We start from the raw sequence: 17,794 nt of genomic DNA on the forward strand, positions 1-17,794 counted from the left end.
AAGCCTCGCTAGCGTCACATATTGTAATGGACAGCCTCGCTGTCCCCACTAATGTACCATAAATATACAGTCTGGTAATACCATATTATGGTATACCCTGTTCCAGGGTACGGTAACGTGATCAAACGGTCAATTGGGCAAAACTGTCGGTCAAGGGTGCCACCACCGGGGTCGCAACTAATATATCTAACTATCTCTTTAGAGGGTAAAAGCCCCCCCCCCCTCTCGATATACTAATGACGGTATTTTCTCGCAAACTCTTTTCCTACCCTGCCTGGGTTCCTGGAAAAAAATCCACACGGCTCCATAAAATAAATCCCATGTAATCTTCCAAAGATCACTTAAACACAAATCTCTAAACTCTGACGACAGACTCCCTAAGCGGGGTCTCGGTGGAGACTGCTAACTAAATCACTAGTTATATGCAACAACCTTTGCGGAGGTGGGGACCTTAGATTGGCCATGACCAATCGGCTAAATTAATATTCAAACCATTAGCTTCTTTTGAATGATATTTTATTTCAATGGCCCAGATCAGCCGAACAAAAATAAATTTTTAACCACAGCTTTTAATTACTGCAAACTACTAGCTTAGCGATGGGACTTCGACTAAACATTGAAAATTATACCATAAGTAAATCTAAGCCGATGTAATTACGAAAAAAAACAGGTCATTTATCTAAAAAAGAAAAGAAACAGGGATGAAACCCAAACAGGAACCTCAAAATGCCGATCAGGTGTCCTAAGGGGTAACAAAAGCACCAGACTAGGACAGTGGCAGATTGTCTCCAATCAACTTTGTCTTAAAAAACTAGAACTCCCAATTTCCGATTGAATGATCATCCTTCAAAGTTTCCACAACCAGGAGTGGGAGGTTGGAGATGAGGAGGGGGCCCCGTTCTATACAGAATAAAGTCTACTCGTTTTGGGCTTTAATGTTACTTTTTACATTCATAATAACGGTGTACACTAGAAGTATCCAAGGAAATCACGAGGAATTTTAAATCTATTTCAGCAGTATCCTATTAATGGGTCCCATCAGAGCCCTATCTCGGTGTACTATTGGAGTAATAAGCCTCTTGTAACTATAGCGCTGTCATAACAGCCCTATAGTTACAATCGTATCTGGTCTTTTCCTTTAAGCTAAGAACGTTCCTGGAAGCAACACATGCCAAAAAAATATCGTTTCTATACCATGAGAGCCCTATGTCGCAAATACTGTATCTGGTCGTTATTATCTGAGTTTCCGGTGAATATTACATTTGAATGCAAAGTATTTTGTTCAATAATTAAAGTGAGCTTGAAGTGACAAGATGTCTAATAAACGACGTTTTAATATGGATTCTAATGCAAAATTGCAAGAGATTTTTTTTTACTCTAATCGAGCCAAGTAACCTGATGCTTTTAATTGTCAGCGAGACCTGTTTCGATACCAAAAAATTGTGATGAATACAGGCAAACAGTTGTCTTTTATGTAATGTAAGAATCCCGAGCACACTGGTTTTCTGAAACCAGGCTTGCGCATAAGTTTGGGTCCCCGTGCTCCCCTCCAGAGCCCCATGTACCCATTTATAGGCCCCAGTGATCCCTCCCGCAATTTTTTACCTCGATAGATTTTTTGACTTAGATTTTTTGACTAGTAGATTTTTCTTTGGAGTACTGAAAAATCCAAATATTGTAGTGGTGGGCATACCAGAATAAAATTCCAGGAGATGATAGTGCTTAAAGATAATACAAACCTAAAACTAATAGGGTGTGATGAAAGCAAACTCCTCGCTAGTGCTAGTGGTATCAAGTTACCTGGTGACAAATCATATCAACTATCTTCTTGGTATCACCATTCAACGGAACGTAAAAGTAAGAAGAAAACTATACTCTTCTACCAATATCCTAAACAATATATTGTCTATGTGTCGAAACTGTTAGCTTTGTAAAAAGAATATACTAATAGACGATGAAATCGAGGGCAAAATAAAAAGAGCATTATCAGATAACATCGTGAAGGAAATTAAAGACAATTCAATGAAAAGAAAAGTATCGCTGAGCGTTAACAGTATCGTTGGTAGATTACCAACAGATACCATCATAGAAGAGAATAATAGCAATGATGAAAAAGTGAAGATAAAATACTTCAAGAAAGTATGTGCATATGATAGAGTAATCGTAACATTGAATGCTGACATAAACAAACATTTAAACTACGAAACAAGCACTAATGGCGACAGCACTGGAAATGTATGTAAGTATTGTCATGACACTGAGAAATTAAATTTCTTCGGATTACCAAAAAAAATTCAACATTACTGATGGTAAATATACTAGAATAAAATTTGCAGAGATGATAGTGCTTAAGGATAGCGCATGCCTAAAAGTAATAGTTGACGAGGGTCAAATTCCTGCTTATGATTCTGGTAAAAAGTTACCCGTTTAAAAGTCCTGTCGCCATATTTCATGTGACAGGACTTATGTCACCGTATTAAACGGTAGGTAAAAAGAATATTTGCTCTTTGCAGTTCGCATGTAACTTAAACCTTCCGTTAACGACTAATACCAGTTTTTTTAGCTTGAAAAGGATTTACATCACTTCACGGAATCAAGAAACTATCCTAATATTTCAGGATCCTTGCTTTTGTAGTTTTCATGCAGCTTAATATCTTTAATTATCGAATAATAAAGGTACTTTTAACTTGAAAAGAGTTACATAACTCAAAGAATCCAGAAACTATGCAAATAAACCAGAACCTTTGGGTTTGCAGTTTACATGTAACTAAAACCTTCTTTTATCGAAAAATACATGTTTTCTTTAGCTTGAAAAGGATTTTACATCATTTCACAGAATCAAGAAACTATAAAAATGTTTCAGAATCTTTGGTTTTGCAGTTTGCATGTAAAAAAAACTTTCCATTATCGAATAATATTTTGTATATTGCAAAAATGATTTCAGATTAATTGGGTTATTTAATTGACAAAATGCTTAGTGTGTGTATGTGTGTGTATGTGCTTATGTGTAGCTCTCTCCATGTCTGTATGTGGACTTTGAAAAAATCCTGTTAATATCTTACAGACTATATTAAAAACCCTGCTAACGTATCTCAGACCCTGGTAGACCCCCCATGAGTTCCCTAGTAGTACATATGTCTTTGATAATTCCTGTTCTTGCGTCTCCAACTTTTGAATAAACATTAGAAAAGTTGGAGTCGCTAGCTAACCCTAAAAATAATAGAAAACATAACATAGAAATAGAATGAAATATTTTCTATTGAAATAATAGCATGTAGAATATCATTATAAAATATTTGAATGTTTCGATTCCATTAAAGAAAATAATTCATCATGTTTATCTTGACATGGCACTTGTTTCATTTTGGGGTCAAATGTGGCTTTTAATATGGATTTACTTACAGGCTCATCACAAATTTCACTGTTGCTGTTATTCTGTTCAATCATGGTATCTGATGGTAAACTACCAATGATACTATTAACAATTCACTGATGCTTTGCTTTTCACTGAATTGTCTTTAATTTTCTTTGTGATAATATATGCCAATGCACTTTTTATTTTTTCCAGAGATCTAACTATCTATTACCACATTATTTTTTGTCTGAATTCAATGCTAAAATAACTCTATCATGTGCAACCACTTTTTTGAAGTTTTTCCTCTTTATATTTTCATCATTGCTATTATTCTGTTCAATGATGGTATCTGTTGGTAAACTACCTATGATACTATTAACGTTCAGCAATGCTTTACCTATCATTGAATTGTCATTAGTTTCCTTGGCGATGTTATTTGCCACTGTTTTTTTTTTATTTTGCCCTCGATTCCACTGTTTATTATCCCATCATTTTTACAAAGGTAACAGTTCCAACACATTTACAAGTTCTTTTCTTCTTCTTCCTTTTACGTTCCAATGAATGGTAGTACCAGAAAGATGTTGATATGATTTATCAACAGGTAACATGTTAACACTAGCACTCGCAAGAAGGTGGCCCTCGTCATTAACTTTTAGTTTTACGCTTGAATTATCTTTAGCCACTTCCATCTCTCGAAATTTTACTCTGGTATATCCACCGCTACAATATTTGAATTTTTGCAGTTCTCCAAAGAAATTTAATCCCTGACTGCCATGAAAACACTCGCATATATTTCCAAAAGTGTTACCATTAGTGCTTGTTTCAAAGTTCAGGTATGTCTCTTTGTCACCATTCAGTGCTAGGACAACTCTATCATGTAGAAATACTTTCACAAAATATTTCATCTTTATTTTTAATATAAGACTTATGTGTTTATCCTTCCAGTGCACCATTAATATTAATCGACAACACATAATAAAACGACTACTGTCGATGACCAAGCACAGATTACCAGGAGGACGGCCACATAAAAAAATCTAGAAACCATATTCACATAACATTACATGTCATTTTAAGACATAAAGAGAAAAAGTTGAAAAATTTCAAGGTTAAAAAGAAATAATTTTAAGTTTCAAAAAATTGTAAGCAAAAAATTCAAAATAAAGAAAGGGGGAGGGCATCAGGATCCATGGAGGGGACAAGAGGCCCTGGAGGGGAACATGTGCGTCTAAACTCGTGCCGAAATTTGGTAATAAAAAAGCAGTATGCTCGGGACCATTACATCAAAAAAAGGATACCTGGTCGGATGTAGTCAATACAACTTTTTGGCATCAAAACAAGCATCATTGACCATCGAAAGAATCAGTATCCTTGATGCAATTAGAGTACAAGAAAATCTCGTCCGACTGTATATTAGAATCCATATCAAAACTTCGTTTATTGAACATCTTGTCACTTTAAGCTCAATTCAACTATTGAACAAAATACCTGGCATTCAAATGTAATTTTCACCGTAAACTCAAATAATAACATCCAGATACGGTATTTACAACATAAGGCTCTTATCGTATAGCAACGATATTCTTTTTTGGCATTTGTTGTTTGTAGAAACATTCTTACCTCAAAGACAAAGAACAGATACGATGGTAACTATTCGGCTCTCATGGGAGAATAGGTGGATAAGAGGGACAAGGATATGTGCTGTTTTTCACCCAGAGATGATAGTACTGAACCACAGGTCCTAGAAGATAAGGAGACGGATCATTAGAAGAGAAAATAAAAATCCAAGTGCCATTTTGAGCGACAAAACAGAATCGCGAGCAACTATCCCCTTTTCCCCGCAAGATATTCGAATGAAAATTTGGGATAGCCATTCGGTTGGTCATAATTGAAAAGTACAATAAATATGATAGAGTGGTCCCCGTCAAACAGTTATGACTCTAAAAAAGAGCAATATAAATTTGAATTTAATATCGATTGAGCACCCTCCAAAGTTTATACGACCACTCCTTCCATAGAAACCTTATGTTAATAATTGTCAGCATTATGACCCTTTACTATAGACAACAATAGAGCGTTTCTTGCTGTTTGATTTTTTCATTCGAATTTTTCCTCAGAAAATGTGATTAACTGTTTGATTCCGTTTATTTATTTTTTTATTTTGTTACTGAAAAAAGGCTTGTAAATTTCATAAAAATAAAATCAGACATCTCGTCTTTTTGTTACCGCCGAGGACATCTTATTGACATTTCGAGATACCCATTTTGCACAATCACTGTGGATGCTTATTTTTGAGTGTGGAGGAATTTTTTTGTGGGGCAGGGGAAATTATCTGGGAAGATATTCGCGGACTAATTTTTTGGGGGGCAAACCTAGTACCCAAATCATTATAGAATAGTTTTACTGTGTAATGAATTAACCATGCAAATTATTCTCGTGGCACAATCAGACCCGAAATAGATTTGATGTCAAACCCAATGAAAAATGTCGGGCGAAAACATGAGGTTTATGCTCATTTCTTAAAATTAAAGAGAAAGTCCCCCGAAAAGCTAACAGTGAAGGTCAGACTCAGAACCAGTCACTACAGTTCAACAACTGGGCCAAATAACCACACATTTAATAGCTCAAAGGGCTTAGACTTGCAGAATTTTCAATGCGTTATTGTTAAAACAGACTCATCGTGTATAGGTAAAAACACTGAGCTCACATTTTTCTTTGTTTGAAGTATCAAGCACATAAAACAAAAACATTTTCAGCACTTGGAACCAATCAGTTTAAAATTTACTAAGTTTTAAGGGCAGTACCAAATTCCATTAGTTACCACACCGAATCGTGAAAATAAATAAGCAAAATTAATTAGTCAAATTTGACAACGGTTTTCATCCGTTCTCAATATTTTAGCATTTAAAATCTGTTGATTCCTAAAACGACTACACCTTCAAAGGAAAGCTACATTGGTTTAAGCTTTTTGATACAATGTATATTAGCTTATTTTCTCAAGGATTTTCCCCCATGTTTCTATTTTTAGATTTCATAACCGCTGCAACGATAAACTGCATTTTTCATCAAAAATTTATTCCCGACTTCCCCTTATTTTGAGAACTCAATCAGTTCAACCGATCACATTTCATTTTCACTCTTTTTGCCACTTTAAAGATTTTTCTTCCTTTTCTTTTAAATATTTAATTTCCTTCGACCGAAAAAGGATAGAAACCCTCACAGGAACAGAATACAATGGTTCAAAATATTTTATACGGAATAAATACTAAATCCAACCGAACTTCTTCCATTACTTCAATATAGATGAATATTTCTATCTATAAGCTTATTAAAAATAGTTTATTTAGTCAACAGGGGACCATAAAAAAAAAGAAGAACAAAAACAGGTCCGTTTATTGATTCAAGTAAAATGTTTCAACTACGACAACGAAGATGGGAACAAACTACAAATTTTCACCAAAATAGGATTGTATCTAAATTTGTGTATATGTATAATTCGAAATTAGCCTATATTCTGCATATTAGTCTATTCTTTGCTATTTTTAATAAGAATCAGTTATTGTCACACGTAAACCTATACCTTTAATCTAAATACAAGTTTTGATAAATCGAAATTTCAACTTGATTTGAGTTGTTTTTTTGGGTTTTACTTGTTGTTGCGGTGAGTTGTTAGCAGTACTAGAATTGAGTCAATCTTGTGGCGAATATGATGCCATTTGATAGAGTTTCCAATATTCCTCATATGGCCTTGAAATCCAGGGAGCCGAGACATACAACTGCATTAGACCAAAATTGATACATAATTTTACGAATAGTAATAAAATTTAAAGGAAGTTGGACTTTTAATGAATAAAACAAATTTTAATAAATTAAACTAAACCTAAATATACACTTGTTATGAGTTTTAGGTAAAAACCTGAATTGTAGAGGCCATATATCACAGTTAATAATTCCTTAATAGGCTATAAAAAGAACTAGAGTAAAAAAAAAAAAAAAAAAAAACATCGAATTAGCAACCCCCTTTTTGAATTTAAAGTCAATGTGTTCTTAAATTATTACTAGATTAGTTAGTCCATTAATTGAAGCGCAAATGGTTAATACATCAACACCAATAAATATTTATAAGAAAACCTTTGATAGGGTCGGTGGCACATCAAACATTTAACTCCGAGACAGCACCAGCACCAAAGGCACAGCACTAGTAAAAGGCCAAAAGAGGTAAATACTATGAACAAAAAATGAAATCCCTTACCCTTTTTATTTTACTTTACTCTCGCTTTTTCTCCCCTCATCAGTGTCAACATCTTTAAATTCCGAAACTAATAATTATATTTGCATACCACCTAGACGTAAAAAACGAGAAATTTATGTTCTTTACGATGGCAATTATTCCTTAAATTTGAGCAGCTAAAACTAAACAGATTTGAAGCTGGGAAATTCTACAACCAGTTACGGTTGTCTAATATCTGTGTTTGTGGGAGTGGGTTAAGTTGACTCCGACTTTTTTAATGACAATACCAAAACAAAATGTTTTCAAAGAAAAAAGGAATTTTTTCGAAATGTAGGGGACGGGACAAATGCCCCCAATCTCCCCCGATTGATACCCCTGTTACAGTTCATTTTGAACGTGTTATTCTTTAAGTTTTGAACTTGAATTACTGGACAATTGACTATTCGAATTATATTCAAGAACCACCTTCTAGACCTAAGCAAAATGGAAATACGACATAAGGAATGGTCATTTGTATAAATTTAAGTATTTATTATGCTTGAACTTCATTACAATAATGTTGAACAAAATTAGTAAAAATACATGTCACTTGAAACAAGTGATTGAATACTAACAGAATTACTTAACTTGAAAGCTAAAATGACACAAAAAGTGAGGATAAGTCAACAAAGGTTCACTTAAACATGGGCACTTTAGCTTGCCATTCTTCGAAAGTCAAATTGTCAACGGTTCTGAATGGCATAATAGCATTTTTGCCAGGCTCCTTCATCCTGCAATTAAAGGGTTAATTAGAACTATTTAGGGAAGTCTAAAGAGAACAAGAAAATCAAATGGCAGCAACTGCAGTGGTTTGGGTGGTGCTACGCGTTCCTCTCGAATAATCCCTCCCCACCATTTTGCCTCCATTTAATTGTATATGTTTACAAGAAAAGAAATTGAAAGTTCTACTTACCTTTTTTTAGTAACAACAAAAGATAGTGTCATAGCAGATTGGTGTTTTCTGCCATTTTGTGAAGTAAGACGACAATTTTGGCTCAAAGGTCTACTATAAAGCCACCGAATGAAAATTCTAAGATAAGCAACTGATTTAGAATTGTTAAAAAAAAACTATCCGTTGAACTTTCCAGTTTCAGAGATGGTAATACCGTGCGGTGGAGCTTGCTGAATCATAAAGGTGTACGCAGTCTATACAAAATCACAACCACAAGTGAAAAAGAAACTTGAAAAAGCGCTAGCCAGATTAGAAAAAACGAAGAAATACTTTAAAACAAAAGCTTATGGTTTCTACATAGCGATAATTCTTCAGGGAATAAAGACTGAAAAGGGAGGGGGATGTGACCTATTTTAAACATAAGTAGTGTTCGTTCTTTTCGGTAATTCCTAAAAAAAAACCTTCGGTAATTCCTACAGAAAAGAAAGAACATTATAAGCAAAATTTCAATTGACCACGGATGGGGGTAAATAACCTGAGCTGATTAAAACATTAGAATAGAGCAAGGACTCCTAAATGATAAAAACAGCATGAACGAAAAACATCCGTTTATTGTGTTTACGTCTTCTTCCTCAATTATCTCTACAGTCCTAGACGAAGGAGGTTGGGGGAGAGGAGAGTCCACATGCGTAAATTTACAAGAAGTTACTCTAATTTTCAGATGTTTATGATGTGAATCCCCCCCCCCAAGAAAATCCCCCTTCCATGAAAAATTTCACCACATGCAAAGTCATGGTCCAAAAGAGAAAGTACAAAATAAGTACCTCAAAATATCTGTCAGATGTCCTAAGGGGTAACACAAGGACCATAGATCAAATACAGTTTCAGGAAATGGGCTGGATGGTCTCCAATCACTTTTGACTAATAAAAAATAGACTACAACTCAAAAAAAGCCCGTATTTTTTCCCAGTAACAAATATTATCTTCGAGCAGTGGTCAAATTGGGGGGTCTTGTCATTCCCAGAGGCATACTTATTGGACCTTTCAATTATGATGAGCCAAAAACCTACCTTGAATTTTATTCGGTTATTTTTTTTTGGGGGGGGGGGATTACAAGGGAATGAGCCTTGTTGCCTCTATTCTCTTTGGTCATACAAAAAGACACTCAAGCTTTGGATTCTTGTTGGAATGAGCCATCTCCCAATCTTCTAGGGCCCTTGGCTCGATACAATCCTCCCTGGGGGAAGCAAAAAAAAAAAAAAACACATATCCATGATCTTTAAATACAAAGGCCACATTACCTTTCCATCATTTGAACAACAAACTTTGGAATGATTTAATTTTATAATTTCAACTTTTGTTGTAAATTTTACTAGATTTATATATGTAATTTGCTGTGAACAGGTCTTGAATAGAGTCGAAATATTTTCAAAGCTCTAAACAAACTTCAATCTCAGGTAAATTACCTGTTGTTTTACTAGGTGTTGTTTTTACTTACGATCATTTTTTGGGGATAAAATAACAATTCCAAATATTTGCACATAAGATCGTTAAACTTCTACAGTGGGATTTTCTGATTGTTTTATGAGAGGAAGAAAGATGCCACAAAGGGTGCATTTTAACGCCAAAACATCCCAACTCTCATAGAGCCTTCAGGTAAATACAGAATTAATTCCAAGGAAGACCCGAAAGGATGGTCAAGGTAGAAATTAATATATAATCTCTAAGATCGTATCTAGGACTTTTGTTTGGGGGTGGATTTTTTTCGGGGGGGGGGGGAGGAGTTAAGTAACAAAAAAAACATCAAAAATATGTTGATGCATTTTTACTGAGTTTTTTCAAGTCATGCCAACATTTCCATCCCTCATTGAGCCTTCAGGCAAATACAAAATTAAATATGAGGAAGAGACAGGCGGAGTGGGATTTAGAAATTGATAAATAATCCCTGTTGATATCTAGCAATATTTCTGATCTACCATTCTATGATGAAAGTAAGGAGCAGCATGAAACCCCCAAAACAGCCGAATTTACTCCGTATTGGAGGAGGACTGCCCCTTCTTTATCCCCACCTTCTCCTCATTTTCGTAGAAACTTCGGAGGATGGTCATTCAATCGGAAATTGAGGATTCTAGTCCTTTCTTACAAGTTGAAAGTAATTAGAGACCAAACAACCCCTGTCCTAAAACTGTTTTTGATAGCTCATCCTTTGTTACCACTGATCGACATTTGAGGTACGTATTTTGTACTTTCTCTTTGGAACCTCAACGCTGTGTGTGGGGAAATGTTTCATGGTAGTAAATTATCAGGAGAATTGTCCACTGGGGGTATTTTCCACGAATAACTTACGGGGGGGGGGGGGGGTTCGGAGAGATATTTTCCGGAGGGATGATCAACAAGACCCGTTTATGATCCTTCCTTTAAAGAGATGGAAATGTACGTACTTACCTCAAAACAAGTACATTTCTTTTTGTATTAAGCCTGAAGGTATAAAGATATGTAAATAATTATAGAAGTTGGACCTAAAATGAACTAGAATTATCAACAAATGATCCCAGATTTCTTCCTGTGTGTTCTACATAAATGCTTTTGCTGAAAAAAAATTCATGGGCTCCACAAGTAATCTAAAAATTTTCCGTAAAGATTAATAGAAAAAATTCATTAGTTTCAGTAAATGACTAGTAACAGGCTACTGTTAGACACGGCAGGATACTTATTAAATTAAACAACAAAAACACTTTTTTGCAATGAAAGTAAAGAGCAGCATTAAAAGTCGTGAACAGAGATTATCCTGTATATGAGGCAAGATATTACCCTCAATAGCTTCTCTTTACTCTAAAGTTTAACTAATGCTTAACTAAAAGCATTTGAGAGTGAAAAAAGACACTAGGTTATTGTGGATGTTTTACTCACCGATTGCCTTTCAAAATTCTTTAACTGAAGTTTTATTGTTCAAAGTATTATTGTTTAAAATCTAGCATCATGTATCAGAATTTTACTTCACACTAAAATATTTCTGCAATATTAGGAAAACATTTCTCTTGTTATCAGCCATATTAAAACCTTAGTACAAACATATTATTCCGAACGTGGGATTGACAGAGGTTGAATATCCTCTTTTCAGTGAAGGGAAGGATCTCTCACAAGATTCTGGAGAATTTAGACCCCCCCCCCCCAAAAAAAAAAAAAAAACCTTTTCAAGAGTCAGGGTGCCCCCCCCCCAAAAAAAAAAAAAGAAAGAAAGAAAGAACGAAAAAGATACGTTGATTTTCAACCATACCCCAATAGCTGATCAACAGAAATAAAATAATTTTCTGTGGGTTTTGTATTAGTTTAAGGACAAATGCAGCATAACCTGGCTGTAAGACCTCTGAAACGGCGAGGATATTCAAAAGCCTTTCCGATAGTTTTAAGTCAAATTTCACTTGACAGCATTTTAGCCCTGTTTGGGACCAAAATTTCGGCTTTACGACACAAAATGCCAGAAACCGGTACTTTGCTCAGGATGATCTTACTATAAAATATTAACTATAAAAATACCTTACTATAAAAAATACTTACTATAAAATATACCTTAGCAATGATTCTATACCGATTTGCAATCTCTAAATTTTTCACTTTAAGCCCCCTTCGGGCCAAAAATTTCGTTTTGTGGAATAAAATGGCGGAAATTAGCACTTTCTGGTGGCACTGCCTCTTTTGTTATTCAAAACGGGGACAATTGGGTACTTTTAACTTGGATGTTTAAGGGGGTTCTCTTTTGACAATCTGCGAACACTACTTCGATATAATCGCAAAAGAAAAGAAACTACAAATAAACACGACCCCGTTAGCGAATTTCTCAAAGAAATACCAAATTTTCTATTCTTGCAAATAAGAATTTGAAACTTTGCAATTAGGTTCTTGAGCATGCTGAATTTATATCAATCTCACATTCCTTTTAAGGGGGTCCCCATTTTTCAAATTGCGCAAAATTTCTCAGGCATGCCAATTTAAGTTGATGTGTTTTATATAATTGGAATCACCGTAAAAAGGAAATAATTTTGATACACTTATTGAAATTAAAATTCATTTTAAGGGCTCCGGTTACAAGACACAATTGGGTACAGTTTGTTATTACGAACCCTTTGATAAGGTTAAAAGGTTATTTAGAATCGGTTAAGGTATTCAAACGACTGTCTTCCCAAGGATGATGCCTCCTGCTTAGGAAGGTAAATCGATTGAACCCTCTCCAAAATCTTGCTAATACTATCTTAACTAAACGTTCTATAGAACAGACGAATGCAAGGGAGGCTAACTCCAAACCCAAGAGCCAAAAAAGAAACGGGTATGTGCAACTAATCTAGCGGAGGAGCTATCAAACCCCAAATTTAGATGTGTCGTCAAGTCTCACTGTCATGGGCAAATGCTACCTTAATTGATCAATTCAGGATATAAATTCATACACCCAGAACTGGTCAAAGGAGTTTAACCTACCCCTGAGAAAATTTTAAAGTACGTTACGGCAGAGGACAGCGAAATAGAATGCACTCTTGAGCTTCTGACGATACAGCTTATGGATCACCCAGGAAGAACCATCGACTAGCTGATTGAAGGGATCCGTCCCATATAACCCCGAAACATTCTGCTTGGGAATTTACCGATATTCGAAGAGAACTTACTTCGGATTAACGTCCAGGATCTACCCAAAGTGAAAACAAAAGAAGCCTTTATGGTGATAAGATCTCAAACCACACATTTATCATCAAAGAGTCTTAGTGGTCCCAGTTCAGAACCAGAGGCCCATAAAGCGTCGACTGTAGTTCTGCATGACTCTAAGCCCTATGACATGTCATATGTGACAGAACTACAAGATGTTTTAAACTCAGGACAAAAGATCCTTAAGACAGAAGTCACTATCTTGTCTCGTTTCTCTACCACAGATCAGTCTGACTCCAAGAACGATGGACTGATTTCAAACACAACAACCCAAATTAGAAACCCTGGTTCTTTTCAGGAATTGGAAAACAACGTAGCAAGCTTCAGTGAACGCAAACCAACCGGGTCTGCAACACTTTTTCATCTCCAAGCAAATGGTCTAACTTTGAATTTTTTAAAGGAGAAAGCATTGCAAGAATTTGATGGCTCTCTTCCTCAGCACTTTTTATTTCAAGACGGAATGTATTACCGACTTTTGACTGATCATCTTGGTAGAACAAACAAGCAGCTTATTGTTCCAAGTGAGTGTAGATCGCATATTATCAATAAAGGTCAAGACAACATGATCAATCAATCAATCAATCAGTCAATTTTTATTAATTCAAATTTAAAATATACAAAAACAATGAGAGATTATTTAAGCAAGGCTAGGACTACTGACCGAATTTTACGCCATTTTTGGTGCTCCAACAGCTACAAGAACATCGTTAGTTACATCAAGTCCTGTACAGCTTGTCAAATGACCACCAGGCGCAAACTCAAGGAAAAGGTGTCTTAGGCCTCTCCCTACCGTAACTAAGCCATTCTCACGAATCGCCATGGACATAGTAGGAGCCCTTAAAAGCTCCGCTGGTCATCTACTAGTTATTATTGACTACAGATCTAGATATCCTGAAGCAATACCACTACTAGCAACAAAATCACCCGTTATTGCAGATGAAGATACCAAGTTAATTCACTTTATGGAATTTCCGATGAAATCCTGACAGATCCAGGAACTCAGTTCCTGACTTCTGTCTTAAAGAAATTGTACCAGATACTGAATATAAAAACAAAAAGGACAAGTCCAAACCACCCGGAGACTGATGGACAAAGTGAAAGGTTCAACGAGATTCTAATATCCATGCTTCACAAATACGTAGGAACATCAACAAACGACTGGCACAAGTTTATACTCTTCATACTATTCGCATACCGAAAAACAACCCATGCCTATTCGGGGTTTGGCCCATTAGACCAACTATACGGACGGCCATTCGTGGAGTCCAGTATTCGTAATTCGTATTCGTGGAGTCCAGGTCCTACTGAAAGAATAATGGAAGATAAGACAGCAGAAGACCTAATAATTGTTGCAAAATATTCGACAGATGCGCGTGAGATTATCAAAAATCTGCAATTTTGCCACAAAAACAAAAGCAACCGAAGCAAAAAAACAAGCGGTAAACGACCAAGCAACAAAGTCAAGAACCTTGTTCATCGGTGACCAAGTGCTGTTTTTATTACCAGAAGGAAGACATAAACTTAATGTCAGTTGGCAAGAACCATTCAAGGTAGACGTATTATTTCTCCAGGCGATTACGAAACAGAGCTCGGAGGCACTAGGAAAAAGAAAGCAATATATCACATCAGCCTCCTACGAAAGTTCGAGGAAAAAGATGAGAAAGAAAGCAATGATCGATGATATCGTACCCAGTTTTGTATCCCCCTGACTTTCCTAAAGCATTCTTCTTGTAAACAGACGCTTCTGAATTAGCAAATTGGAGCCCCGCTGTCTAAGTCCTTCAATGATCGATTGCATTCAATTTGTTACCAGACAAGAAGACTGCTTAACAGAGAGACTAGATATGCGACGATCGAGAAATAATGTCTTGCAATAGTTTGGGCCTAATCACGAGTCCACTACTACCTACATGGACCAAACTTTGATGTAGTAACGGACCTCAGTCCCCTGGCATGGCTAAGCTCTGTGAGAGACAGGAACCATCCCCTTGAAAGATGGGCTCTGTCTCTTCAAGAATTTAATTTCATCATCAGCACAAGCCCAAGGAAGTCGAACAAAAACGCGCACGTCCTCTCGCATATCTGATCAGCAGGCATTCGCTCTGTATATATGCCAATAATTATTTTCTTTAGACGTCAGACGATGCAGAAATCATATTTTTAGACGACAATGACATTCAGTTATACGACACGTTTGCGAAGCTTGTTAGACTCACCAAGAACCTTTATACCGATGAAGACTTTAAAGAATTTCCATCACTCAGACCGATCAAAGAATCAGTTACAAACGACGAAACATCCAGCGTCAAAGAAGAACTCCAACCAGTGTTGTCGAGCATGAATCACGCTACTAAGACCCGAGTTTAATGAAAAACTCCCGACCCAAGACCTGGAACTACAATATGGATCATACCGATGAAGCTAAAAAGGAAACGTCCAGTGGTATATGTACGTAGGAAACAACACGAGTCCATCAGCAAAATGTTTGATAACACTCCTGCTCCCACTTTACCAGCTATGGCAACATCTGGAATGATTTTCACTGATAACGATGGAAAGAGAATAATAGTCCCAGAGGGAAGAAATTAATTCAACGATATACTCACCAAGTTCAACATAGCTCAAACCTTTCAACCTCTTCAAACTCTGAGGAAAGGGAGGAATTGTTATGCGCCCAACTGAAACCTCTAGTGGGTCATGTGACGACCCTCAGTGATGCACGTCACCGGCTGTCATCATAACGCCATGGAAATATGTGCTGATGAATAGAGTGAATCACCAGCGCAAGGATATAAGCAAGTGTCAGTATATGTTTTGTTAGTTGAATTTTGACTTCTGATAAAACGGTTCATAATAAAAAGGGAATATGTTTTATAAGGGAATATATTTAGAAATAGCTTACAGAAATAACAATGCCTAAAATACGGTAGAAAAAAATAAATTCAAAATCACAAGAACAAGGATTTTTTTTTTTTTTTAATTTGTTATTGATATTGGTAGAAACAATAACTGTTTGTTTTACCTTTTGTTTTGCGGGGGAATAGTTTCATAGTTTAAGTCTGGATAGTCGTAACTCGAATAAGCCAACCATTAACTTGTAATCTCATGTACACCTCGACGAGTATTTAAAATATTGGTTGGGAGGAGTATCACTGGTGTTACAAATGAAATAAGAAAGTACAACCTTCAGCGTTAGAGAAAATACATTGATACTGGCAAATCCCACCACGAAGCCATTGACTGAGTGCGGATCTGAGTTCCTTGTTTCCTACAAACCGGATGCGAAATCCGAAACTAGAGATAAATCAATTGGATAAAGGATGGGAACTTAGTTTATTTTACAATAAAAATGTAAATGTTTGACTGCCGACTGGCTGGTTGTTCACAAGTTAATCTTATCACTGATTGACAAATATTAAAAGGAAAGAACCTCTGCTTTTTTGCTCTTATATTAAAGCCAATCTCTCAGAATCAGATGATCAGATCCAATCCACCTCTTGAGGATTAGGATGCAGGGGGACGATGAGAATTGGGAAGTGGTAAAGGACAAAGTGTCATGTATAGCACAAGCGAGAAGCCAAGTACTAAAAAAAATATAATTATAAGAAATATAGTAATTGAAATAGATTTTTATTTTTTCACTGATTAAAGGTGATTTTTATTTTATTGACTTTGAAATTTTTTTTTAGAAGAATTTACCTATGTTTTTGCAATGATACATTTTTTCTCAGAATACCTATGTTTATAATACTTTTAACTACAATTTGTATAGCTAGCTTGCAAAGGGCTGCGTTATAATTTTCAAAAGAAAATGAGAAAATAAAAACTTGCCAGTTATCCAAAGCCTTTTGCGAGCACTCCAAAGTTTCTTTTTCTTTCTCAGCCCTCTCTAGCTTGGCTTTCAATCGTGGAAAAAGAGACTTTTCCATTCCTTCACGTTTCTTGTATATCTCTTCAATCTTGTCTGCAAATTATCTATTGTAAAATAAGTGTTTAAGCCCAATAAAATATGCTGCAAGCAAAACCCATAAGCGGTAGCCACAGGTCCTTGTAATATTTTATAAAAGTTTCATGTCTGTGATCCAGACCCCGGTTCAAAAATGCAAAAACTGCTGTAACCCACATGCGAAGGTGACTCGAGTTTTCAATCCAGAGCCTGCTTCAGAGCGGCGTAAAAAAACAAAACATTAAAAGGAGGCTTCAAGTCTGTAATCAAGTTCCTCAAGAAAATTCGACTTGGAATAACTGATCTTAGATGATCAAAATTGACAAAAGTTTTCAGGCTCCGTGAATAATTCATTAAAAAAAATTTAGAAAGATTTATGAAGACCTTCTTAAAATACGTCCAATTTTAATCGTCATTTCAGATTACTTCTAGATAGGGAGTATACTTTCTACTTTAGGATAAACTAGATAGACGGCTTGAGTCAGTCTTAGGATTTTTTTTTATTTTAGGAAACAGCAGCTTTCGGCAATGTTCATATAATTATATGAACATTCACATAATTATGCTGTTCCTATAATTATCTTTTATATTTTCTCTCTTTCTTTATGAAATTTGAGCATTTTCGACAAAATTTCA

At 35.7% G+C, this 17,794-nt stretch overlaps 1 protein-coding gene across 4 annotated transcripts in view; it reads right to left on the reverse strand.

The window, feature by feature from the left end:
* Positions 1-8,096: 8,096 nt before the first annotated feature.
* Positions 8,097-17,794, reverse strand: part of LOC136042732 (chromosome partition protein Smc-like) — a 101,202-nt gene continuing 91,504 nt past the window's right edge. For 3 of the 4 annotated variants that reach the window (XM_065727698.1, XM_065727695.1, XM_065727696.1), the window contains 2 exons: positions 17,044-17,176; positions 8,097-8,356 (listed from right to left, as the gene is read on the reverse strand). In XM_065727698.1, coding sequence (XP_065583770.1) covers positions 8,260-8,356; positions 17,044-17,176 — 230 coding nt within the window. In that variant the 3' untranslated portion in view covers positions 8,097-8,259. The remainder of the gene's footprint in view (positions 8,357-17,043; positions 17,177-17,794) is intronic. The other variant, XM_065727697.1, reaches the window with a different exon arrangement.

Source organism: Artemia franciscana, unplaced genomic scaffold (assembly GCF_032884065.1).
Source record: "Artemia franciscana unplaced genomic scaffold, ASM3288406v1 Scaffold_188, whole genome shotgun sequence".
Classification (NCBI taxonomy): Eukaryota; Metazoa; Arthropoda; class Branchiopoda; order Anostraca; family Artemiidae; genus Artemia; species Artemia franciscana.